The 26,301-nt window shown below is 40.1% G+C and overlaps 1 protein-coding gene and 1 non-coding gene across 2 annotated transcripts in view; both read left to right on the forward strand.

Moving 5' to 3' along the window:
• The first annotated feature begins 4,592 nt into the window (after positions 1-4,592).
• The window catches only part of Slc35f2 (solute carrier family 35 member F2), a 57,058-nt gene continuing 35,349 nt past the window's right edge, over positions 4,593-26,301 (forward strand). The window contains exon 1 of the mRNA XM_076843800.2: positions 4,593-4,702. Coding sequence (XP_076699915.2) covers positions 4,593-4,702 — 110 coding nt within the window. The remainder of the gene's footprint in view (positions 4,703-26,301) is intronic.
• Positions 7,836-7,944, forward strand: LOC143393140 (U6 spliceosomal RNA). Its single transcript, XR_013090462.2, has one exon. It is a non-coding gene; the product is annotated as a U6 spliceosomal RNA (small nuclear RNA).

Raw genomic sequence — 26,301 nt, forward strand, 5'->3', positions numbered from 1 at the left:
TATTCCACATGTTCTGTCCAGAAGTTGTAATTCACTTGTTAATTTGGAAGACAGTCATTTCTAAGATTTTTTTGGTGCCATCCCCAAAGTCTGAATTACTTCATTCCTATAATGGGACAGATAAATCTGCGTAGGATGGGGAAGAAAGGTAATCTTGTTTCCCCTGAGATTAGGGAGAGAAAAAATTTAGGGAGGCACGAGGAGAGAGGAAGAAAAAGTAACATGTTCTTTACAAATCATTTAAAAAAATAAATTGCAGTGGCAGAACAAGGCCTATATTCAAAGCATAAAGTGGGCCACTGTCACATCTCCTTATATCCAACTTCAATTCCTGATCACTCCCATGATTTAATCCTTATTAGTTACTTAATATGTATTCTTCCACACCCTACCTTTCTTGATCATGTAAGTGCAAGTGAGTATAAATATATTTATATGTGTATGTATTTGCAAAGATATTTTGCTATTTAATTGGTGGTTTTCATTAAAATGCATACACATTACACTAATACTCCGCAACTTGCTTTCTTTTACTTGATAATATATTATCACCTTTATAAATTAGTATGTTTATATTTATGTTTGTTCCTTATGGCTACTGTAGCAAATTACCATCAATTTTTGTTTTTGTGTTTTTGGTACTAGGGTTCTAACCCAGGGCATTATACCACTGAGCTACAAACCCAGACCTTTGAATTTCTATTTTGAGGCAGGTTCCTGCTAAGTTGTTGAAGCTCTCACTAAATTGCTGAGACTGGTCTGCCTCCTGAATTCCTTAGATTACAGAGACTTTTCTTTTGCTCCTTCCTATGATACTTCCTCCTCCTCCTCCTCTTTCTTCTTGCATAAGTATGTGGGTAGGTGTGTGTATGTGCACGCATGCGCATGCTTGCGCTGGGGATTGAAGACAGTGGTACTCTATCACTGAGCTAAATCCACAACCCTTTTTAATTTTATTTTGAAATAGGGTGTTGCTAACTTGCTCAGACTGGCCTTGAACTTGAGATCCTCCTGCCTCAGCTTCTTGAGCAGCTAGGATTATGGGTGTGTGCCACCATACACAGCAGGTTCACTTTTTTTTTTCATTTTTCATATCCACTTACCTTTTCTCCTTTTTCCCTCTTAAAGTTTTTCTTTTCTTTTTCAAATTTCTTCCCCCGCCCCCACCTCTCTCTCTCTCTCTTTCCTTGTACCTAGTGAAGGGAAAGTGAGGAGCAAGAGATGGGTAAGCAAGAAATGAAAGACGGAGACCAGACAGAGATACATACAAGAGTTTATTTGTCAGAGCTGACAAATAAAGGCCCTTTCTCTATAGCGCAGAGAGGCAAAACAGGCTTGGGTTCCGGGATTTTTATGGAGGAAGGCTCAGGAATGAGAGCTGGGCACATCCTAATGCAGGCGGTTAGGGCTTGGGTTGGTATGAGGGAATGGTGAGCCTTTCTCAGAAACGCTGTTGGGAGGGAAAGCGAAACTTTTTCCTTAAAATGACGGTTGTCACTTAAGATGGCTGTCCAGATGCTAAGCAAGGGCCTTATACCTAGGGCCTCATGTATGTTAAGTGTTCTCTCTTTACCCTTCAGGTTTTCTCACACATTCTTTTAAGGTTACTTGGTTACTTATTTTGACAAACATCCTATATTTTTCTCTGTGCTCAATAACCATAAATATATTGTCAAATAAAAATATGACTTAGTAAGCAAAGACTTTATTTGGAAGAATTATTGCCTGGGGAGGGGTGGGGTTTACTGCAGTAGAAAGAGGGGGGCTAAGGGGTGGGGTTGGGGCTCAGTGGTAGAGTGCTTCCTAGCATGCATGAGGCACTGGGTTCCATTCTCAGCACCACATAAATATAAAGACATTGTATCCACCTAAAACTAAAAAATAAATATTAAAAAAAAGAAAGAGGGCAGCTATTCCCTGAGTAGGTGGGGGGAATAAATGTAAGCGTGGCTTGATTGTTAGTAGATGACAGAATGTTTTGACCTGAGGTCAGCTTATAAGGAAGGGCCTTAAGGAGGGTTTACGTGTTTGCTCAGCCTTAGGGTAGGTGAAAGTACAGAGGCCAGGAAAGGAAAGGAATTTTACCAAGAATTTTGTTTTGGTTGGTCAGTGGAGACAAACATTTCAGCCAATCATTTGTGAGATAAAAAAATAGTAGAAGAGAGGGAGGGAGGGAGGAGGTGGGGGAAAGGGAAGTACTGGGGATTGAATTGAAGTAAATTATATTCCATGCTTATATAATTATGTCAAAAGAACTCCAATGTGTGTGTGTATGTATGTAATGTATGTGTGTGTGTATATGTGTGTATATGTATGTATGTATATATATATATATATATATATATATATATATATATATATATATGAAAGAATTTAAAAGATCTGAGGCTCACCTTGTCCCAAAGGGACATTATGGGTCTTAGAAAAATCATATGGAGGACAGGGCTGGGGTTGCAGCTCAGTGGTAGAGGGCTTGCCAAGCATGTGTGAGGCACTGGGTTTGATCCTCAGCACCACATTAAAATAAATAAATAAATAAATAAATGTATTTAAAAAACTCAGTCTTCATTAAAAAAAAAATCACATGGAGGTGTTTCTTTGTACTGTGTTGTTTACAGGAACTCAACAGTGTGGGAGATTTTTAAGCCATAACTATTTTCCAGGAGCACAGGGCTTGGGTAAAATTCAACATTGTCAATATGCAGGATTTAATGCGCTGGGGCTTTAGAAAAAGGAGATCCTATTAAATACAGTTCTGATGTCCTCATAATGCTTCATGATGTGGTTGTTTTATACCATTTAGTTAGTCCTTTATGGATGACTTAGTTTTCAGGGGTTTTTCCTCCATTTCACTTCAGCAATTTACGCACACGCGCGCGCACACACACACACACACACACACACACACAGTGGGGGTCAGGGGGAACCCAGGGGCCTGGAACATGCTAGCAAGCACACTATCACTTACCTCCATTTCCATCTCTATTTTTATTTTGAGACTGAGTCTCACTAAGGTGCTCAGGCTGGTCTTGAACTAGGTCATTCTCTTGCCTCAAGTTCCAGAGTTCCTGGGATTATAGCAGTGCACCACCACACCAGGTTCACTTCAACAGTTTTTAAAATAAATCATTTCTTTTAAACTTTGGGGTTTCAGCTGGTCCCCGTGACACACCCAAGTAATCCTTGCGCATCCAGAGGCTGAGGTAAAGGACCAAAAGTTCAAGGCCCTCCTCAGCAAGTGGGACCCTCAACAACTTAATGAAAGCTTGTCTCAAAATAAAACATAAATGGAGTGGGGATGCAGCTCAGTGGTAAATCTCCTCTGGGTTCAATCCCCAGTTTAAAAAAAAAAATCAAGCAATAGAAACAAGCAAACAAATAAACAAGCAAAACAAACTTCAGGGTTCCTGTAGTTGGTAAATTTGGAATTCCTGAAGCTACATTTCATCTTTCAAAACCCATTTATTTATTTTTTTTAAAGAATCTTTTTACAGAAAACTGCCCACTCATTTACACTTCATATATATATATATATATATATATATATATATATATATATTTTTTTTTTTTTTCTTTTTTTTTTTTCTTGTCCTCCACCTCTCCCAAGGAAGGAGGTGGGGTGGATGTGGGGAGTGGGGAACAAACAATATCAACACCTTTTCTTTTGTCTTCTTTTTTTCCCCCGGAAGCAAGTACTCAAGCAGACTTAAGGATTTCCTTCTGTTTGGGAGAGCCTGGAACTTTCCCACCCTAGGCTTTAGTCTCTTTTAATCCTTAATCCTCTGGGGTCCTGGGGAAGCATCGGAAGGTGTGGCCCTGGCAGCGGCATCCTGGCTGAGCGCCAGGGGTCGGTAGCGTTTCCCTCCCTGGCACCCCCAAGACAGCTCCGAATGCTGCAGGGAAAACCTAACATACCCCTCAGGAAAGAGACGTGCCGAGCTCCACGCCACAAAGACACATTTCCAGGATCTTTTAAGGATCTTACCCGTTGCTTTGCAAGGAACACACACACACACACACACACACACACACACACACACCCCGGGAATGTGCCTTTAGTTCTTTCAAAGGGGCTGGCTATCTTCTATAAATCAGAGGGAGGAGACCGCGAGATAAAGGGAGAGGTCGGTCGGTCCTGCTAGTTAGCAAAGTTCAGGTAGTTACCACCTCTCTGTTTTTAGTGAGGACACCGTGGAGCCAGTCACAATAACCTCGGATCACCCCATTTGCTGATTTGAAACAAGGAACCATAAAAACCTGAAAGGCATATTAGGTGCCACAAAACACGGAGGCTCGACTGCCAAGGTGAAAAAAAAATCGCCCTTTCTCCTGCTGCTGCCCCCGTGGTGCCAGGTTGCAATCTGCAAATGTATTGTCTGGCCCTTGGGGCTCGACAGTTAATGATTTGTCGCGGAAGGAGCCCGACTGAGGAGCGAGAGGGAAGCGAGCGAGCCAGCCGGCGAGCGAGCTAAGGAGGTAGAGCAAGCGCAGGGCCCGAGCTCAGTCCCCGCCGGCTGCACAGGCGCCGCCTCCTGTCTTCCGGGCCCCGGCACTTCGTGGGGTTCCGGGCGCAGGACAAGTCAGGGGTCCCCATGGAGACAGACTCGCCGGCGAGTGCCGGCACCCCGCTGCCCCGCGCGCTGGGAGAGGCGGGCGCGCCGGGTAGCCTGCTGCGCAGGATAAAAGGCAAACTCTTCACCTGGTGAGTGGAGGGAGCGCGCGGCGGCCGGCCGGGAGGCGGGAACCCGAGGGGAGCGCGGGCCAGACCGCCTGGCGACCGGCTCGCACGTGTCTGGCGAGCGGGGAGGCAGAGGTGGCGGCGGCATGGACTTTGGTTCTGGGCGCTCAACACGAGCACCAGGATGTTGCGCTTTCACCTGGCTTCCTTAGGTACTTCTAGCCCCTCCCTTGGCGCTCTCTTAGGTCGTGGCACAGCCTTTCAGAGGATCTGGGTGACATTCACCCTCCTGGCATTGTTAGGTCGGGTCCCCGGTGGCCTCCCGGCGGATGCTGTGGAGAAGGGGTACCCATCCTCGGGCTTGGCAGGTGGATGAGTTCCACCTCTGGCACGGTGCCCGCATTCCTTCTGCCTCTGATCCTGTCAGACGGGGGGCGGTGATCTGCACTGAGTTCACCCAAGAAACAAATCCAGGTTCAGTTTAGTATGGCAGAACAGAACCTGCCTCGTTCTTGGGCCCGAAGCTAGGTGACATGGCCACCTCCGGGGCTGGAGTCCAGGGAAGCCTGTTTCTGGTGTCACTCCCGCTCTGAGGGAAGTAGGGAGAAATGTTCTTAAGGAGCTGGCAGCGACTCTGGGGAAAGCATTTCTGTGGTTACTGGAGGACTTGCATTCTGGAAATACAGATAACCTAGGACCTAAATAATGAAAGCCATTTATTGAGCATTCATTCTGCGCCAGGTATTGTGCATAGCAATTTGTATGGATAGTATCATCTCATCCTCCCCAGTAGGAGATAGTGCTATTGTTATACCCACTTTGCAGATGGAGAAACAAAGAAGGCTAAACAATTTGGCTAGGACCATTAGATGACCTATAAGGAGAGGTGACCGTAAATTCTGATCTAAACTGCACTTTAACCTCTCCTGGCCAGGCACCTCCTAAAATGGGTATTTGATTTTTATCTTTTCCCTTTGGAGATCCTGAAAGCTATATTCTGAAAAGCCATACTATTTTCAAAACTAGATCAATAAAGGTGTATGCATTCTTGTCATATAAGTAAGTATAGTTTTAAATAGATGCACATGTTTAAAGGGGACATTTGGTCAAAAATCACCTTGTTTCCAGCCAGGCACTGTGGCGCATTTCTGTAATCCCAGCAGCACCTCAGAAGGCTGAGGCAGGAGGATCGTGAAGTCAAAGCCAGCCTCAGCAACAGCCAGGCACTAAGCAACTTAGTGAGACCCTGACTCTAAATAAAAAACAAAACAGGGCTGGGGATGTGGCTCAGTGGTTGAGTGCCCCTGAGTTCAATCCCCTGTGCCCGCCCCCCATCACCTTGTCTCCTAAAACTTGTGTATATCCTGATAATGTAGCTAAAAGTGCTCAGCTCTGAAGTAGTATAATGGTATGGCCAAGGACACATATTCTGTATTCAAATCCTGGCTGGGTAGACTTGAGCAAGTCACTTAACTGTGCTCTAGTTTTTTCTTTCTTTCTTTCTTTCTTTCTTTTTTTTTTTAATTTGTAAAATGGAGATAATCATAGTAACTACAGAGGCTGGGAATGTAGCTCAGTAGTAAAGTGCATGCTTGGCCCATGCAAGTCCTTGGATTCAGTCCCCAACACCAAAAATAAAATGTAGTAAAAACAAACAAAAAACAAAAACAAAACAAATCAAAACTAAAAACTAAACAAACTAAAAAAACAAAATTACCTCCCAACCTCAGGACAGTACTTACCTTGTAGGACTTTGTGAAGATTAGTTGGGGGACTATACATGGCTACACAGGAGTGGGCACACAGTCTGGTCATTTCAGTGCCTGCATAGGTTGTTGTCACCATTAGTTCTCTCCATTCCTGGGTGATGGGAAAGTGGAGGTGATTGCTCCAGGAGATGCCTGTGGCCCTGAGGCTGGGCCAGATGATATAGCAGATTTCAGTTTAGCAAGATATAATAAATAGCAATAATTACATTAGCAATTCTCCTAATATTCTCACATTTTCAGAGTCCTGGTGTGTTTTACACTTAGAGGCTCTAGTAGCCCATTTATTTATTTATTGTGGTCCTGGGGATTGAATCCAGGGCTTTGTACATGTTGGGTAAACGCTTTACCACTGAAATACACTCCCAGCCCTTTTAGTTTTATTTTGAGACAGGCCTTGCTAAGTTGTCCAGGTTGGCCTTGTGATCCTCCTGCCTCACAGCCTCCTGAATGGGTGGAATTCAGGCATGTACCACTGCACCCGTCTAGTTACTTTTTAAATATGAGATTTCCTCTGTCTCCAAATGTACTTCCTTTTTTCTTTCTTTACTTTTTTTTTTTTTTTTTTTTACTTTTTTACTTTTGTCTGGAGACTTTTTGCATTTCCAGTGGATAGAGTTCTTTAACAGCAGCAATCATATTATTTTCATTTTTATATGTCCTATAACCTTTAGCACACAAATGAATGAAAGAATGAATTAGAATTGTTCATTTCAGTTTTTGGTCTTACCTATGCCAAACATCTAGGCACTTCAATTCTGGATGGCAATTTTGTCCAACCTAGTGACTAACTAGTTTAGTGAATACCTATCTGTGGTGAGGGAACTATGGGGATGCAGAGCAGTTTGTGAATGGAGATGATGTGTTACCATTGTATGGATAGGATGGAGAGGGATTGGTTTGTAATTGCACAGCTCTTTTCTACTCCTTTTACCAAAAAGTGGAAAGAATAGCCCTTTTACCAACTGGGTACCAAATACAGAACAAAGTTGGGGGCCTAGAATTCATTCTGTTTTCATCATGAGAAGCATGTATTCAAGGTGACCCCAACTCTTAGCTATCTGCCTCCCTAAGGTACAAACAGCTTTTCTCTTTGATTAAGAATTTCAGGTTGCTCATTAAGTTTATTGAGCACTTACTATGTGTTAGGATTCATGATAATGAGTGTCACATAGTCCCAAAAAACTCTCTGCTCTTAATTTTTACTTTCTTTTTTAAAAAATTTTTTAAACTTTTTTTAGTTGTAGTTGGACACAATACCTTTATTCCATTCATTTATTTTTATGTGGTGCTGAGGATGGAACACAGGGCCCTGCGCATGCTAGGTGAGTGCTCTACCGCTGAGCCACAATCCCAGCCCCTAATTTTTACTTTTTAAAAATATCTTTTAGGTGCTCGCTTTGGCAGCACATATACTAAGATTGGAACGATGCAGAGAAGATTAGCATGGCCCCTGCGCAAGGATGACACACGCAAATTCGTGAAGTGTTCCATATTTTAAAAAGTATATATATTTTTTAGTTGTCAACAGACCTTTATTTTATTTATTTATATGCATTGATGAGAATTGAACCTAGTGCCTCACAGATTCCACCCAGTGCTCCACCACTGAGCCACCACCCCAGCCCTTAATTTTTACTTTTGTCATTTATCACTGTCAACTCAAATGACCAGTTCTGTAACAAAAGTCTGTGAGTGCCCAGAAGTACCTGAAGATGCTTATTATTTAATTGTATTCCATCAGGAGGTTTACATATTGTCCCACAGATTCTTTTATTCATTTATTTTTTTGATTAGAGGAGAAAGAGGTTTTATTGTTGTTCTGGGTGTAGTGGCGGAGAGCTGATGGCCAGGCCTGGGTGAGTCCCTTCAGGTAACTTTAGGTAGAGGGGAAGGGATGTACCCCAGGATGGAGAAATCGTGGATCACAGAACCCCTGTTGATTGCTGTTGTTCAGTGCACTTCCATTAGGCTGTTTTATCAGCTGCTTGGAATGAGGAGGCAACTTCTCTAGGTTGTAACCCATTAGCCCAAGGAGCTGGGAGCAGGTGGGTGGAGGAATGATGGCTGGCTGGACAGCCTGACCTGTTTGGTTAATTTCTCAACACTCTGGGGAGATGTGAAAGGGGCAGGCAGTATCTCTCCCCACGCAATGTGAGTGGAATTTGAAAGTGTTCCTCTAGCGGGCCTTCCTCTAGGCCTCTGGTTGCTCCACCTCAGGCTGTAGTCCTCTCCCGCCTCCAGACCAGTTCTAGACAACCCCTGGATTCTTCCTGCTTTCCTTCATTCCTTTTTACATGTTGATTTGAAGGCAGCAGCAATGGCTGCCAGTGCTTATTCTCTGTTTTGACAACACTTCCAGAATATTCCCAGATTCCTTCTCCTTTTTCAATCCTTACCTTCACTACTTCAGTGCAAGCCTTTATCTTAATCTCTCACTTGGACTCTTATGGCAGCTTCCATTCACATGACCTGCCTTCCTCCTCCTCAGTCCCCTGACTTCCCAGGATCCAGAGTGATACCAGCTAAGAAGAAAGGGCACCAATAGCTGTCACTATGTGAGAATTCACCATGTATCAGCTATCCTACTTACATTTCATCAATCCTGTGACACTCCTATAAAATAGGTTTTTTTTTTTTTTTTTGCTTTTTAAAAATTTTTACTTTATTTGTTCTAATTAGTTATACATGTCAGTAGAATGCATTCGATATTGTTGAGAGCCACAGTTTAGTCGGAGTGACTAAACGCCAGAGTTTAGTCTGGCGTTTTGCTAGAGGGAATAGTTGAAAGGTGACCCTGCTCCGGGATTAGGGTGGATCCTGCTGGGATTAGGGTGGATCCTGCTGCCCTCTACTTTGGAGTTCCCCTTGAGTTCTGGAGGGGGGGGGTTTCCGGGAGAATTTGCACGCGGAGCCTGGTAGAGGGAGTGTGTTCCCGGGAAGTGTGTGTAGAGTGCCCGTGAGAGTTCCGGAATAAAGAGTTGCTGTTTGAACCTACAAGGCTTTGTGGCGGCTCAGTTATTTGTGCCCAGCCGGACTGCAGCATGACATATTGTATACAAATGGAGCACAACTTCTCATTCCTCTGGGTATTCATGGTAAAATAGGTTTTTTAATCCCACTTGACAGAGTAGGTGAGCAACTTGCTTAGGACAAATGGCGGCTGCAAGGCAGAGCTGAGGGAGTGTCATTTGATTCCAAATGCAGACTGTCTCTACTTTTTCCAGCATCTCACTGTATCATATTCAAGTGGAAGCTTCTTAGATATTCCTCACATCACCTACACCAGTGATTTGCAAATTGGTGGTGAGGCTCTTGGGGTTCCCTGGAGGTTCCTTAGGGTTCACATGGGGGAACCAATGGAAAATTAGGAGTTTGTGTGCTTCTGGGAGGGCCTCTGGGGCTATTGTCAGTTTTATAGTTGGGCTTTTAATCTGTCCAATTGGGCTGTGATAACAGCAATACTATAGACTGGGTAGCTTATACACAACAGAAATTTATTTCTCATAGTTCCAAAGTCTGGGATGTCCAAGATCAAGGCTCTGGCAAACTGGTGTCTGGTGGAGGCCCACTTCCTGCTTCATAAAAGGCTATTTTCTCACTGTGTCCTCATATACCCCAAGGGTTTTGTCTTTTTTATGAGGGTACTAATCTTGATCATAAAGACTCCACCCTTACTGCCTAATTATCTCCCTGACCCTCTCCCACAGCTACCATCACACTGGGGATTAGGTTTCAACATGGATTCTGGGAAGACACAAACATTCAGTCCACAGCTGTGTTGTCTGAAGAATGATTTCTATAGCTAATAGGGGTCTGAAAGCCACTGGTTACTCGAAAGAGCTCAAGTTGGTGCTGTAGCTGCTGGCCCTTCCCCTCCTGCTGTTTCTTCTTTTTCCTTTACCTACTATTTTTTCATTTTTTTCTTGAACTCGGAATTGAACCCAGCGGTGCTTTACCACCAAGTTGCATTGCCAGCATTTTTTTTTTTTTTTTAATTTAAGACAGAGTCTCACTAAATTGCTGAGGCTTGCCTTGAATTTGTAATCCACCTGTCTCAGCATCCCGAGTTGCTGGGATTACAGGTGTGCTGCACTATGTCAGTTCATGTTTTTTTTTTTTTTATTGTGATAAAATATATGTAACGTAAACTTTACTATTTTAGCTGCATTTATGTGTGCAATTCAGGGGCATTAAGTACCTTCACAGTGTTGTGCAACCATCACCAATGTGTATTTCCAGAACTTAGTCATCCTTCCAAACTCCATAGCTGTCAAACAACTCTGTGTCACCTCCCTGCACAGCCCCTGGTAACTCCTGTTCTACATTTCATGTCTGGGAATTTGATTTCTCTAGAAGCCTCACATCGGTGGTGTCTCATCACATTTGTCCTCTTGTGAGAGCTTAAGCTTCTTGGTATGAACCACAAGGGCCCCATCACCAGCCCCTCCAGGCTCATATCTCAGAACCTGTGTTTCTCACTTGTGTTTGCTCCTGTGATTGCTCATGTGCATGCTGTGGTGGCTGCAGTTTTGCCCTGTGGTCCCCTTCTGGGTTGCTTTTGCTGTTTGACCTCTTCTCCTGGCATCCTAAAGAATCTTTGTAGTCAGCATCAAGTTGGGAAGTTGTCTTTGCTGAATTCTTTCAATTTCTCTTCACAGACATCTTCTTTGGGTGCCCCTCCTGTCAGGTACTATTCTTAACTCATCATTGTCCTTACCGTATTGCAGGGTGAAATGTAGTTCTCACCAGCCTGCCAGTGTACTTTCAGGTAGAGGCTGCCATTCATCTTGGAACTTCCTGCAATACTTTGTTCTTGGCACAGACCTCAAATGATAGCAGTTCTTTCCATTTTGGAGGTAGAATTGATTTCAAGGAACAGTAAAAACCTATTTGCAACTAGATTTGGTAAGTAAGACGTATAAGTTAGGACTGAAGTAAGATTAGGCTATTTCTGGGGAGGAAATTTCAAAGCTGTTTCCAAGGTAAGCACATACATGGAAAATGGGCTTGTGTCTGTAAGTTTTGGTAAGTTTATTAAAGGATTCTACAACTTCCTTATGTTATTATTTACTGAGGATCATCAGGAGGAAATTATCATTTCACACAGGTGAATTTCCCAAATAACTTCAAATTTACTCTTCTAAGCATTAAAATTTACTTTTTAACCCAATTGAACGGCAGCATTTATGTAATGGATTTCTCACTTCTGCTAAATCATTTGTTCATAATTTATTTATTTATTTATTTTTGGCAGCAGCTCTCCAACACTTAATTGGTCTGTACTGAACAACTCTCCAGGGTAGGCCAAACCATTTAATTACTTAGTGGGTCCATTTGCAACAAATCCTAGAGATTTTGCCAAGAAAGAAAAAAATAAAACATTATTCAAAATTCTTCATGGCATGTTTAAAATATATAGGAGTAGTCTTTTTCATAAATTGAATGTGATGCTGTCTCGTCTTGATTCAGGATCATCATGAACTTGATTCTGTTGAGCGGCAATAATATGCTCAGGTGCATTTAAGTGAATTACTTATCTTATTTTTTCCCAACTTTTTCTCCCAGCTTGTCAACATATGATGTGTGTGTGTTACTAAGCATATTTGCAGAAGCCTGTATTCTTTCTAAATTATGATTTCTAACCCATTAACACTATAAGAACCAGATAACTCAGTTCACTTGCTGTGAAAGTGTGAATAGGCTCTGAATAAAGACTTGAATGGTTTTCATTTTAATAAGTTATAGATGTTTTTAATCTGCAGATTTTGGGATGTTTATTTTGGATGGTTACAGGATGGTCTATATTAATTGAAAGTCACCAGGAAAAATGGTATGTCGCAAAAACCTGTGTTAGTTATTGATAACAGAGACAGATTTTATGAGACTTACATGAAAAATCCATTCCAAAACTTCTTTCTAAGGCTCGGGTTGTAGCTCAGTTGTAGAGCAGTTACTTAGCATGTGTGAGGTACTGGGTTTCAGTCTCAGTACCACATATAAATAAATAAAATAAAGGTCCATTGACAACTAAAAAATAAAAAAAATTAAAAAAACCCCAAAACTTCTTTCTAAAATATGGGTGTATTTATAAAACAAATTGATTCAATTTCTTAAGTCCAAGTCCTTACTGCGAATTTAAGGCTGTTTTCATGCTGAGTGTAGTACGTCTTCCCAGAGAATTATTAAAACATTTCTACTCTAGAAGAGCTTAGGATATACTTGGGGAGAACAGCATTTTCTAAGTTTTTCACAGTGGAATCAAGTGAGAGATAAAAATAATAATAAAAGTCAAACTTGATTATATTGGACTTTGTACACCTAGAGCACCCACACCATTTCAGGACTTTGGGGATGGGAGAATTAACTCATGTAATCCTTCCGCTAACTTTCTGCAGTCAGCATTTTAATACTATAATTGCCAGCCCCATTTGACGTGTGGAAGCTGAGGCAGAGAGGTTAGATAATTTTCCCTAACAGGATAAGTCATACAGTAGTGAGGAATGCAACCTGGTTTCCCACCAGGTGGTCGGTCCCAGATTCTGTACTCAACACTGTTTTCTCTGTTTCTTGAGAGATGCACAGCAACAACAATAAAACAAAAAACAAAACAGTTCTTGGGCAATCTTATCCCAGGCTTGCTCTGGGCTATTTGTGTCTCCAGTGGGACCAGAAAGATGTACATCACAGGATAAATAAAAGTATCTTCCTGGAACATCATTTGACTAATTTTTTAGCCTCCAGTGCCCTGAAGTGGATTAATCATAATTCCTGGTTCATGACACACTCCCATTGTTGACCCATGCGTGGCTCAACTGATTTTTTTAATGTAACAAGTTCCCATGTTCCTACTACCAGCCCTAAAACGAGGATTTTCAAGTTTTATAAAACTAAATTTACATGCAGGTAATCCCTCTTCCAATCCCTTACTCTTCAACCACAGATCGTCATCATCTGGAATCCTCTTTATCTCTTATTTTCATATAGTTTTGTATTTCTATGTATCTCCACAAAGGGTTCCTGTCGTGATTTTAAACTTTATAGAAAGGGTACCATGCTGTGTGTAATCTTGAGATCTCACCTCTAAGTCACGTTGCCGAGATTACTTTGTCTTATTGCATGGTGCTGCAGAACAGTCACTTTTTCTCTGAATAATATTCTTTCTGTGAGCACATCATTCTCCAACCATTCTGTTTCTAGGCATTTAGAAGTTTCCAGGTTTTTCACTCTTGTGAACAGGACACGCTTTTTGCACATTATATTTATATTAAACAGATCCCTCTATACACTTTTCTGTGAGTTTTAAAGACACCACCAGAGGGCTTGCAGCAGGTTTACCACCCAGGCTCTTTGGCTTCCCTTGGAGAGTGGAAGTTCACTGGGGAAGTTTGAGAGTATCTAGCGTTGTTGGCTGGATGAAAGCAGTGGAAGCTGACGTAGGAGGAGGAGTGTGACAGTGTTTTGGGTCTGAGGCCTGTGGGGTGTTGAAAGGCTGGTAGGATAGGATGACTCACAGGAAATCTCCCCTCCGCCTCCATTCCTCTCACTGGGCCAGGTCCCCAGAAGCTTTGTAGGTCAGTTTTAGACTCTAGTTTTTTTCAGGAGCCTGGGTGGTGTTTGATGAGTGGATTAGGTCGGTTCTTCCAGAAATCAAGCTCACTACTGGCCTAGGAAAAAAGAGCATTTATCGCTTTACAGGATCAGGAAAGGCCACACTGCCAGACCACAGGGAGACCAGGGAAGGAGAGGGATCCTGGAGCCCAAACCACACCGGGCTTCTTTCTCTCTGTCTCTATTTGTTCTTCTCGTTCACTGTTGGCTTCATTCTCCCAAAGGCAGGCCAGTTGTTTTGTCTTCATTTGGATATTACATTTTGTAGTTTAAGTCACACAAAACAAAACAAAACAAAAAACAATGGAAAAGTCAAGTTTTGAAAACATTTTTTGCTTGGATAATCCATGAAGAAGTAAGTTTAGATGTTATGACAGTTAAACAGTCCTTCAAAACTTCTTATTCGGCCTCAATGGACAGACAGTATTAAGGATTTTCTGGGATGTGGCTTCTTGGCTGCCTTTGAGAGCAGGGTTAGTCTGTTCTCAGTTCTTGTGCCAGATTGGGGTGGGTAGAGAGGGGGGAGTTGTGTCCGTCCCAAGGACATAAACACTTGTAATCCAGACTTGAAACAGCAGTGCACTTATGATTCAGTAACAATCCCACGCTTCCTAATCCTGCCCTCCCCCCATCCCTGCACCCACCTTTCCAGCCGCACTGGAGGTCCTGTGTGTCTACCTGGGTGCTTCTCTTGGAATTCACAGAGAGGAGTCTGGGGAGAGGGAATATTCTGGAAACAGAGGCAAAATCCTTCACATACTGCCCACAGCATAGGACTCCCCTCCCTGAATCTAGGATCTACAAAAATAGAAGGACAAAGAGAAGACTATCATAAATTGATTTTATGGGATCTGGAGCTGTAGCTAAGAGGCAGAGTGCTTGCCTAGCACTTGTGAGGCACTGGGTTCGATCCTTAGCACCACATCAAAATAAACAAATAAAATGAAGGCATGCTGTCCACCTACAACTATAAAATAATTTTAAAAATTAGATTTTATGGCTTCTTTCCTTCATTAACTTTGCAGTACTGGGGATTGAACCCAGGTCACTGAACCCAACCCTTTTTATTTTTTATTTTGAAACAGGGTCTTCCTAAATTGCTGAGGCTCGCCTCAAACTTGTGATCCTCCTGCTTCAGACTTCTGAGTGGCTGGGATTATAGGTGTGCTCCACCTGTCTGGCTTTCTCTCTTATTTTCATCAGAACACCCATTATTAAATAACTGTAGAACATATCATCAAATGGGTTGTGCTAATCAGTGCCCATTGTTAGAGATGCTGGAATAGGTTTATATCAGTTGATCTCCCTATGTAGTACAATAGTCTTCAATATTATATATTTACTATTATGAATATTATGAGCGAGACATTGTGTGGACTGGCAAAAATGTAGACTTACTAATTCTCTGACCTTGGGTAAGTTAATTCTCTGAACAACCGAACCTCACTTTCTCAACAGTGTAACTGTGCTAATCATCCCTATCTCATGAGAGTTTTTTCTCCTTTGATGCTCAGAATTGAACCCAAGGGTATTCTACCACTGAGCCACATTCCCCAGAACTTTTTATTTATTTATTTTTTATTTTGAGACAGGGTCTCTCTAAGCTTAGAGGCTCACCTTGAACTTGTGATCCTCCTGCCTCTGCCTCCTCAGCTGGGATTACAGGCATGCTCCACTACGGCCACCAAGTTTTTGTGAGACTGAAATGAAACATCATATATAAGCACTTAGTATGATCCTGGCACATAATTACTTTTATTAAGCCACCTCAGTTTTGTTGGGATAAGATGAAAGTGTTTTTGAATCCCTAATGGATGTAAGTAGTGTTCTTGCAATACAGCAGTGGTTATGAGCTCTAATGTCACACTTGGGTTGTTTTCCAGATTTTATCATTTGCCTCTTGTGTGATATTAGGTGAGTTGTTTAACATCTCTGTGTCTTGGTTTCTTTATCTATAGATAGCAACAATAAATGAATTAGGACTGTGAAATTGTTAGCATAGTGCTTGGAATATAGTGCACAATGACTATGAGATGTCTATTATTATTATTATTATTATTATTATTATTATTATTATCATTATTATCATCATCACTATCCTCATTCTACTGTTACTAGATATTTTGTGTGGCTATGTGTATACGGGGAGAAGGGGTAAAAAATATTCCTGACACGGTTTCTTTATTTATAATCTGGTAAATCAAATGCAATATGTAAAACTTCACAGGCAGAATGTAGAAATGGGAAAAAAGGGTTATAACCAAAATGCCATAAGAATTTAGAGGTTGTCATTCTGGTGCTATGCACCTTTTTCTTTAATATTTATTTTTTAGTTGTAGTTGGACACAATATCTTTATTTTACTTATTTATTTTTATGTGGTGCTGAGGATTGAACCAGGGCCTTGTACGTGCTAGGTGAGTGCTCTACCGCTGAGCCACAACTCCAGCCCCTGCTATGCACTTTTATTACTTTATTTATTTCATTTTCTTAGCATGGCAGAAGGGAAAGAACACAGGCTGTAGAATCATATTTAGATTTGAACCTAGTGTTGCTACTTATTTGCCATATGAACCTGGTTAAGAAACATAAACTTTGGCAAAATGCTACCTAGTTTGTAGTATTGTGTGAAAACACAGTAAGTTCATACGTGTAAGAGGTCAGCACCGTGGCTGGTACTTTCCCTTCTTCCTGTATAGGAGGTGGGAGAGCATTAACAGGTTTCCCTTATTCTTGACTATCTAAGACTCATGCAGGCCATAATGTATATGAAGAAATCACTGGATTTATACTTTTATTTTTGTTGGTCTGCATAAAAGTGGTTTAGTGCCACTTGATGGCATGGTTTTATCTTTTCCCTGGCAAACGATGAAAGTGCTTTAATCCAGGGTGACTCCTGATCAGCTTTGCATGCAGTTATTTAATGGACTTTTTTATTTGATGGGATTATCTTACTAGTGAGGAAATTCACTGAGATGAATCTGAATGGATCTAACATTATGATTCAAGTATCTCATACATTATTGACTTAGTGTGATAGTTTTCTATTGCTTTCATAACAAATGCCTACAAATTTAGTGACTTAAAACAACACAAATTTGCTGGGCGTGGGGGTGCACATCTATAATCCCAGCTACTCAGGAGGCTGAGGCAGGAGGATCTCAGTTGGAGGTCAGCCTCAGAAACTTAGTGACACCCTGTATCAGAATAAAATTTAAAAAGGAGCTGGGGATGTGACTCAGTGTTAGAGTGCCCCTGGGTTCAATCCTTGGTACCATATACACACATCAAATAAAAAAAAAAAAAGAGAACCCACACATTTATTATTTTATAGTTCTGTAGGTCAGAAGACCACCACAGGTCTCACTAGGCCAAAATCAAAATGCTGGTGGGGTTGCATTCTTTTTTAGAAAAGTTAGGGAAGAATCAATTTGTTTGAGTTTTCTAGCTGCTAGATGCTGCCTGCCTTCCTTGGCTCGTGGCTCCTTTCGATCTTCAAAGCCAGCAGCTCTCTGACTCTCCGACTACAGTTGGAAAAGGTTCTTCCTTATAAGGCTCATGTGGTTAGATTGAGTTTACTTGGATAATCCAGGATGACCTCCCCATCTCAAGCTTCTTCACCTTAATCACATTTGCAAAGACCCTTTGTCCTGTAAGTTATCCTATTTACAGGTTTGGGGAGAGGACTTGGCTGTTTTTGGAAGGTCAGTATTCTCCCTCCCAGAATTAGTGATAAAACTTAAAATGGCTCCAATAAAAAAAAAAAATAGCTTTAAAGCACAAAGAAAGAAGACTACCTGGATGTTGGTAAAAATGAAGCAATAATTCATAAAATGTCAAGGAAACATTTTCTCAGATTTTTTAAACCCCAACTTTTCATGTTTGAAATAATCAACCAAGAATAATTGCTACTGACTCTGTTCAAGTTGTACCATAGATTTGGAAAAAATTAGGAAACTGCTAATTCCTTTGGAAGAGCTGCATCTCCTTGCTCCGGTCATGCTGAGGACTGCTGCTTCGGCTGCTGGAATGACACTTCCCAAATCTCTTCTCTTGACCTGAAAAACTTGTCCTCCACTACTTCCCCCTCTTTAGTTTTTCTTCTTCTTTTTTCCCCACTGTGGATGGAACCAGAATCTCACACTTGTTAAGCAAGTGCTCTACCTCCCAGCTGCATCCCCATCCTTTTTTTAAAAAAAAATTATTTTGAGAAGGTCTCATTAAATTTCCTGGGCTGGACTTGAACTTGTGACTTCCTGCCTCAGCCTCTTGAATAGCGGGGATTTTAGGAGTGTACTACCACGCCTGATTTACTCTGTAAGTCTCAGATGACGTATTACTTCATGAAATACTTCATGAAGATCTCCATGAAATCCCAGATTAGGTTGGATCCTATTCTACCCGCTCATCTCTTTGGGCACACTCTCCATATTTGTAATGAAGTCTTTACTGTTCTTCTTCTCTGTTGTATTGTGAATTCCATGAAGACAGGTGCTTTATTTGTCTCCATTCCCAGAGCCTAGCATAGTGTTAGCATTCCTCTAGGTATTAAGAAAGTATTGCTGAATTGAACTGGACATCATTAAAGAGATGACAATAAAAGTCACTGTGGGCTTTTGAAGTTGCCTTCTAGGTTTGGACTGTTTCCACTAAACAGACAAGGAATATTCTCACATATTCCAGTCTTTCAGTAGAAGACTTGTGCTGTGTGCTATTGCAAAGGCCTCTTCTGAAAAAGTCCCAGGAACAACCTGGACTTGAGTGTTCCCAAAATAGTCCAGATAAGACTGCATTTACCAGGTGTGCCCTGTGCATCCCACAGGTGCAGTTACCTTCAAATATCTCCACTGGCTATTTTCTCTTTCTCCACCTCTCTCTCTCCATCTTTGTTTGCAAGTGTGTGTTTTTAAGGTTTCAAGACATTGAATGGTTTAGTCCCTTCAACTAGCATCTATTTGATTTTCTGCTTAACAGTAATTTTCTAGAGGATTTGATATTGATAGCTTTTGTCTTATTTTCAGTGGAATGATATTGTGATGATTTAAAGTTGTCAGGGATTGCAGAAAGTTGAACCCTGTCAGTAGTGTGGGCAATATTTATTAAACTGATTAAAGTGTGTAAGTATATATATTTGCATGCAAAATTCAGATAATTATAATCTTATAAAAACTGAGTCTGTAGTTATTATGAAATACATTATTATATACTATATGAAAAATATAATACCCAAGTAATGTTTAATGATCTTTAGTTTGGAGTTATTTTAATAGTTTCGTGTAGGAGGAATATGGTTAGCAAAAGTACTCTACTTAGTGCCAGTGGATTTGAATTTTGTACCTGACACTTTCCAACAGCATGAGGTGACCCATTCAGCCGCTCTTAGCTTTAGTTTCCTTGTGTATCATCCTGCAGCATTGGTGGATGGATCAAAAATCAAATAAGGAAGGGTATAGAAAAGTTTTTGTAAACTATGAAGCACTATAAAAAACAAAGTATTCTGATGGGGTCCATTAGCATGAATGTGATAAATAAATAATACCTGATGATGATGGATGCCCTACTGGCAAATCCAGGGAGCTTTAAGTCAGCAGTTTGGAAACCTTGAATGTCAACAGAGGATCACAGGGTAGGAGGAGGTGGAGGGGAAACAAGAGGAAAGTGAGCTGTGAATCCAAGTTAGCCCAAGGATTCAAAGTGAGGAGTGAGGAGAAGTCTTCGAATGTTATAATACTGTTTTCTCCTGGTCCCTTTACTTTGCTAGTTTTTTTTTTTTTTTTTAAATAAATGGATGTTGTTGGAGAAGATAATGCTAAGTGAATTTAGCCAATCCCCCAAAACCAAATGCCGAATGTTTTCTTTGATATAAGGAGGCTGATTCATAGTGGGATAGGGAGAGGGAGTATGGGAGGAATAGATGAACTCTAGATAGGGCAAAGGGGTGGCAGGGGAAGGGAGGAGGCATGGGGTTAGAAATGATGGTGGAATGTTATGGACATTATTATCCAAAGTACATATATGAAAACATGAATTGGTGTGAATATACTATGTATACAACCAGAGATATGAAAAAATTGTGCTCTATATATGTAATAAGAATTATAATGCATTCCACTGTTATATATAAATAAAAAATTAAAACAAAAAACAAAAAACAAAGATTTAAAAAATAGATTTCTCCTTGTTAGAAAACTTGGTACACATAAAATGGATAAAGAAGACGCACCAGATTCTGTGGTTCTTTAAGATGCCATCAGGTAATTTGATCCATTCATCAGTACATCCAAGTCATTGATCTCCTACCCCTTCTACTAGTATCCTTCAACTGTAAGCCTTCTCTTTTTTTGGAATGGGGGTGTTACTGGGGTATGAACTCAGGGGCATTTGACCACTGAGGCATATCCCCAGCCCTATTTGTATTTTATTTAGAGACAGCGTCTCATTGAGTTGCTTAGCACCTCGCTTTTGCTGAGACTGGCTTTGAACTCCCAATCCTACCTCAGCCTCCCGAGCCACTGAGATTTCAGGCATGAGCCACCACTCCCAGCTCTAAGCCTGCACATTCAGAACACAATGAAACAGTTCCAGGAACTAACAGAGTTGGGAAAGCTAAAGGTTGAAAATTGTTTTAATTGAGAACATCCTGAATTACAACTAAAGTGACTGGATGTAATTCAGTGGGTTTCTTGCTGGATCTAGACCCACACTAGGCTTGCTCTTCTCTGCACTTTTGTTGTGTTGAGAAAAATGCTGCAAGACTGGTTCATTGTTTTTCCCTTCTAGTCTAATAAGTACAGTATGATGTATTGTGAAGATTAGTAGAGAAAAGAAATTGCTGAAATCAGGCATGTCTTACTACATTATTCTATAATCACAAATATAAGAAAATGTAACTGGCCTAACATATGGGTTAGTTTTTAGAAAAGCTTACTTTGTTGCCTCATTAAATGCTGGACTGTGGTTTTGGCAAGACTTTATGAATATGCTTCTAGAGTTGTAGATAAGGCTGACATCTCGATCTCAAGGATTCCTGTTCCTTGCTGGAATTTTTCCAGTTCTGTATGTTTGGAACATCAATTAGTTCACTTGAGGGTGACCAGGCTCTGGAGAAAGTGCTTGTGCTGTTCAGACTTACATTTATACTTGAAAACAAATGTACTAATTAAGGGAATCGACCCTGTTAAATTTGAAACTGGTCATAATAAGATCCTTCCAAATGAAAAGCCAACATAAAAAATGTAAGATCTGACACACACACATGCACACACAAACACACTCATGCACACATACAACACACACACATGAAATATGATATCTGAAGTTGCTTGGTAAATCTAGAACAAGGACAAAATAAATTATATGACCTCCTCACTCCATGAAACCTTTTCTTCTACTCTTGATATCTTTCTTCCAAGAAGATGAGAAGTCTTGGTAGTGGAAAAGGACTCCACGACTCTTCCTCATCCAGTTCCCTTTTTTTTGGAATTCATATTACCCAGCATATCAGATCACTATCACTCTATCCCATTTCACTATACACTATGACTTATTTTAGATTTTATTTTTAATTTATTTTTATGATGCTGGGGATTGATTCCAGGGCCTGGCCCATGCTAGGCAAGCTCTTCACCACTGAGCTCTGCCACAACCCCTACATTTTTAAGCTGAATGCTTTTTAATGGTCACGTATGGGTTGGCACATTTCTAAATTACACTGTGGAATGGTTTCTTCTTATAATCCATTATAATTTCTATTTATAATCCATTTGCTATAGATGGACTAATGGGCCTTCAGAAAGGCCAGCTTTCTTTGTTGGCCTTTTCTTAACCTTTGCAGCAATTCAGCCCATACTAATTCACATACAGGATGAACAGAGATGAACGTAACATCGTTTCTGCCTTCCAGGAGCCTACAACCTTACTTGGGGAGCCAAACAAACATAGTAAGGAGAATTAGGGGAGATAATTTATAGTGGATCAGCAGTCTTCATGTTTTTCCTTCATCATAATCCTCATTTGTTCATTTTTTTGGGGGGGCCAGAAATCCTGTTTTTAAAAAAATCTTAACACTTTGCTCCCATAATTGCATTTGTTAAGTACTAATGAATTAATGTTTCCCTCTGTCTCTTAACTAATCAGAAACTAGAACTTCTCATTAGCAAAAGAAAATGAGTGTTACCACACTTGTTGGTATAATTATAGTTGACAACAAATATATGCGATGCCTTGGTGTGTCTGAAAAACCTTACCATTGAAATGTTTCCTTTAAAAAATTTTTTATTGTGGGAATGTTGAAATAAAAGTAGAGGCTGTTCCCTCTGATGTATTCATCACCCAGTTTCAGTAGATGTCAGTAACTCATCTCGTGCCATTTATACCTCTGCACTTCCTCCTTCCTTGATGGTCTTAAAGTAAATCTAGGCATCAGATAATATTATGTGTATAAGTATTTCCGTATTCATTTCTTAAAGATAAAGACTTAAAGATATAATCATAATCCTGCTATCTCATCTAAAAATTAACAATAATTCCTTAATAGCAAATAGCCAGTTCATCTTCAAATTTCAGTTGTCTTTCGTTTTATGGTACTGGGGATTGCATCCAGCACCCACCCCACACTGCCCTGCACTTTTTTTGAGGCATACTATTGGTCTTGCTGAATAGCTGAGGCTGGCCTTGAATTTATAATCCTGTTTCAGCCTCCCATGTTGCTGGGATTACAGGCCTGTTCCAACATGCCTCTGGCTCATATAGTTTTTTAATGGTTTGTTAAGTCAAGATGCAAGTAAGCTCCACACATTGCAGTGGGTTGTATTACCTATATATTTTTCTCTCTGGAGGCTTCCTCCTTCACTTTTTTTGCTCTTGGTGTATTTTTGAAGAAACCTTTTTTTTTGTTATACAGAGTTTTCTATATTATGGTTTTTGTTGATTGTGCCATTCTGGTGGATTTACGGTACTTCTTTTTCACATTTTTAAACTAGTTCATTATAGTTGTACATAATGATGAGAGTTTTTGCTGCATTTTCATATATGCACACAATATAACAATATAATCTGACCAGTATCACTCCCCAGCCCTTCCCTGATCCATCCCCTCCCTCCAACCCCTGGTCCCTTTGTTCTACTGATCTTTGATTTACCTGAGATCTGCGGCCTTTCTTTTCCCTTTTCCTCTCTAACTTCTGCATATGAGAGAAAACATGCACCCCTTGACCTTTTGAGTTTGGCTTATTTCACTTAACATAGTGGTTTCTAGTTCCATTCATTTTCCTGAAAATAACATAATTTCATTTTTCTTTTTGGCTGAATAAAACTCCATTGTGTATCTATAGCACACTGTCTTTATCCATTCCTCTGTTGATGGACACCTATGTTGGTTCCATAGTTAGGCTGTTGTGAATTGTGCTGCTATAAACATGAGAGACACGTGTCACTGTAGTATGTTGACTTTAATTCTTTAGGATAAAGACTGAGGAGTTGGTATAGCTGGGTCATATGGTGATTCTTTTGAGGAGCTTTCAGACTGATTTCCAAAGTGGTTGTACTAATAGTGTAAAGTGTCTATTTTTTCTGTTTTCTTGATGACTGCCATTCTGTCTGGTATGAGATAAAATCTGTGTAATTTTGATTTGCATTTTTCTAATTGTTAATGGTGTTGAACTTTTTTTCATATGCTTTTTGGCCCTTTTTATTTCTTATTTTGAGGAGTCTCTTTAATTCAGTTGCCCATTTATTAATTGGCTTATTTATTTTTTTTGGTGTAAAGTTTTTTGAGTTCTTTATATATTTTAGATTTAATCCTCTGTCAGAGGAGTACTAGCAAAGATTTTCTCCCATTCTGTAGGGTCTTTCTTCACATTCCTAATTGTTTCCTTTGCTGTGCAGAAGCTTTTTAATTTGATGCCATTCCATTTATTAACTCTTGGCATTATTTCCTGAGCCTCAGAGGTCCTATTAAGTAAGTCTTCACCTGTGTCTATATGATGGAGTGTTGACCCTATGTTTTCTTCTAGGAGTTGTATAGTTTCTGGTCTAATTCCTAGGTCTTTGATCCATTTTGAGTTGATTTTTGTGCAGGGTGAGAGGTAAGGGTCTAGTTTCATTCTTCTACATATGAATAACCAGTTTTCCCAGTACTGTTTGTTAAAAAAGCTGTCTTTTCTCTAATTTATATTTTTGGAACAGTACTTTTTTCTTAGAATAAATATTTTCCCCCTCAGTACTGGGATTAAACCCAGTACTGATTCAACCCAGATTGAATTTATTGAATTCAGAATATATCACTGATCTATATTCCCAGCCCATTTCATTTTTATTTTGAGACATGGTCTTGTTAAATTGCCCAGATTGACCTCAAACTTGTGATCCTCCTGCCTCAGCCTCTGAGTCACTGGAATTACAGACGTGTGTCATGCCTGGCTAATTCCTGAATTCTTTGGCAGCAAAGTCATAGATACTGTAGTACTATAGTTGTCATCTACATTCATAATTGAAGGAATTGTTAAATTTTCAGATCATGTTACTGAAAATCAGGATGTATTTTTTTTCCCAGTGAAGTATATGTTTCCCAGACTATTTTCATGGGCTTGGCTCATGCATGCCAGGTAAAAGCACTTGTAATTGTATTATTGGTGAGAATATTTCACAGGTATTGTGTACTGCCATTAGGAGTCACTTAGTGTTTGCTTTCTCTTTTTTGTTATGTTAGTAGCTATTGACATTTATTATCCAAATTCATTTTTTAAAAATTAAGACTTATAAAGTGATATTCTATTTCTATCATTTCATAAGAATATTTCTACAAAGATTAAACTCGCTTTCATCAACTCTTTGAAATGTACAGGAAAAGGCAGGATAAATGTTTCATCTTTCCCTTTATTCACTATTATTTATTTATTTATGGTACTGTAGACTTTTAACCCAGGGGTAATTTACCACTGAACTATATCCCCAGTCCTTTTTATTTTTCATCTTGAGATAGGGTCTCACTAAGTTGCTTAGGGCCTTGCTAAATTGCTGAAGCTGTCCTTGAACTTGTGATCCTCCTGCCTCAGCCTCCCAATTGGCTGAGATGAATTCCAGTGAGTTTTTTTTTTTTTAAGTATTGCTATTACTAACTAGTGAATTTAAACATATTTGAGGTGTTTGAGTCCATTGCAGTTATTCTTATCATACTCAGAATATCTTTTTGTCATGTATTTGGTAGTTTTCTTGTGCTTTGGTATTGATGGTCCAGGCTTGTTTTGTCACATTTCCTGCCCTAGGTCTGAAATCAGCTATTCTCAAAGAACCCTACCTCTTTTTAGTGGGAGGTAGTACTTGGTCTTCATGATATGGGTTCTGTGGGTGTTCATAAGTCAGTGGGTTGGTGTTTGTTTCAGGGCTTTTCAGTGGACAGAGGTGGGAAATATGAATAATTATAGAATATCTCATGAGTTAATTCTAACTTTTAAGTTCAGAATTATAGGGTCTTAACCCAACCTCGTCAGTCTTAAATCTTCATCTCCTTTTTCCTTAACATTGGTACATCCATGTAATTTCTTGTTTATTTTATTCCACAGTGTTCTAACATAGTCTCATAATAATAGAAACACTATTGCCAAACCAGTTTAAGATGTCTTACAGTTCTTTTTGTTCCTATGGTGTATTTTTCTGTTAGGAATGTAATGTTAAATTAGCATATGTTAAAGTCACTTGAAATAATTCCCCTCTTTTTTTTTTTTTTTTTTTTTGGTACCTGAGATTGAACCCAGGCGTGTTTAACCACTGAGTCACATCCTCAGCCCTTTTAAAATATTTTAGCTAGAGACAGGATCTCACTAAGTTGCTTAGGGCCTTACTAAATTGCTGAGGCTGGCTTTGAACTCTTGATTCTCCTGTCTCATCCTCTTGAGCTGCAGGGATTACAGACCTGTGCCACTGCAACTGGCCTCTGTTTGGTTTTGCCATCAATTTAAAACATCAAATTCATTTTTAACTTAAGTTTTTAGTTAGATGTACCTTAAAAGTTTATTTTAGATAATTAAATTGTTTTACAGTCTTTACATGGTTCCAAAGACAAATCTAGAAAACAAGATATATTTAGATATCTTTTACTTTGCTCCCTTCCAACCCTATGAATAACTTTAACTTTTAAATTTTAATTTTTTGATTTTAAAATATTAATAAGTCAGGTGGGGTGCGGTGTTGCACGCCCACAATCCCAGTGGCTTGGGAGGCTGAGGCAGGAGGAGTGCTAGTTCAAAGC

Source organism: Callospermophilus lateralis, chromosome 2 (genome assembly GCF_048772815.1).
Source record: "Callospermophilus lateralis isolate mCalLat2 chromosome 2, mCalLat2.hap1, whole genome shotgun sequence".
Classification (NCBI taxonomy): domain Eukaryota; kingdom Metazoa; phylum Chordata; class Mammalia; order Rodentia; family Sciuridae; genus Callospermophilus; species Callospermophilus lateralis.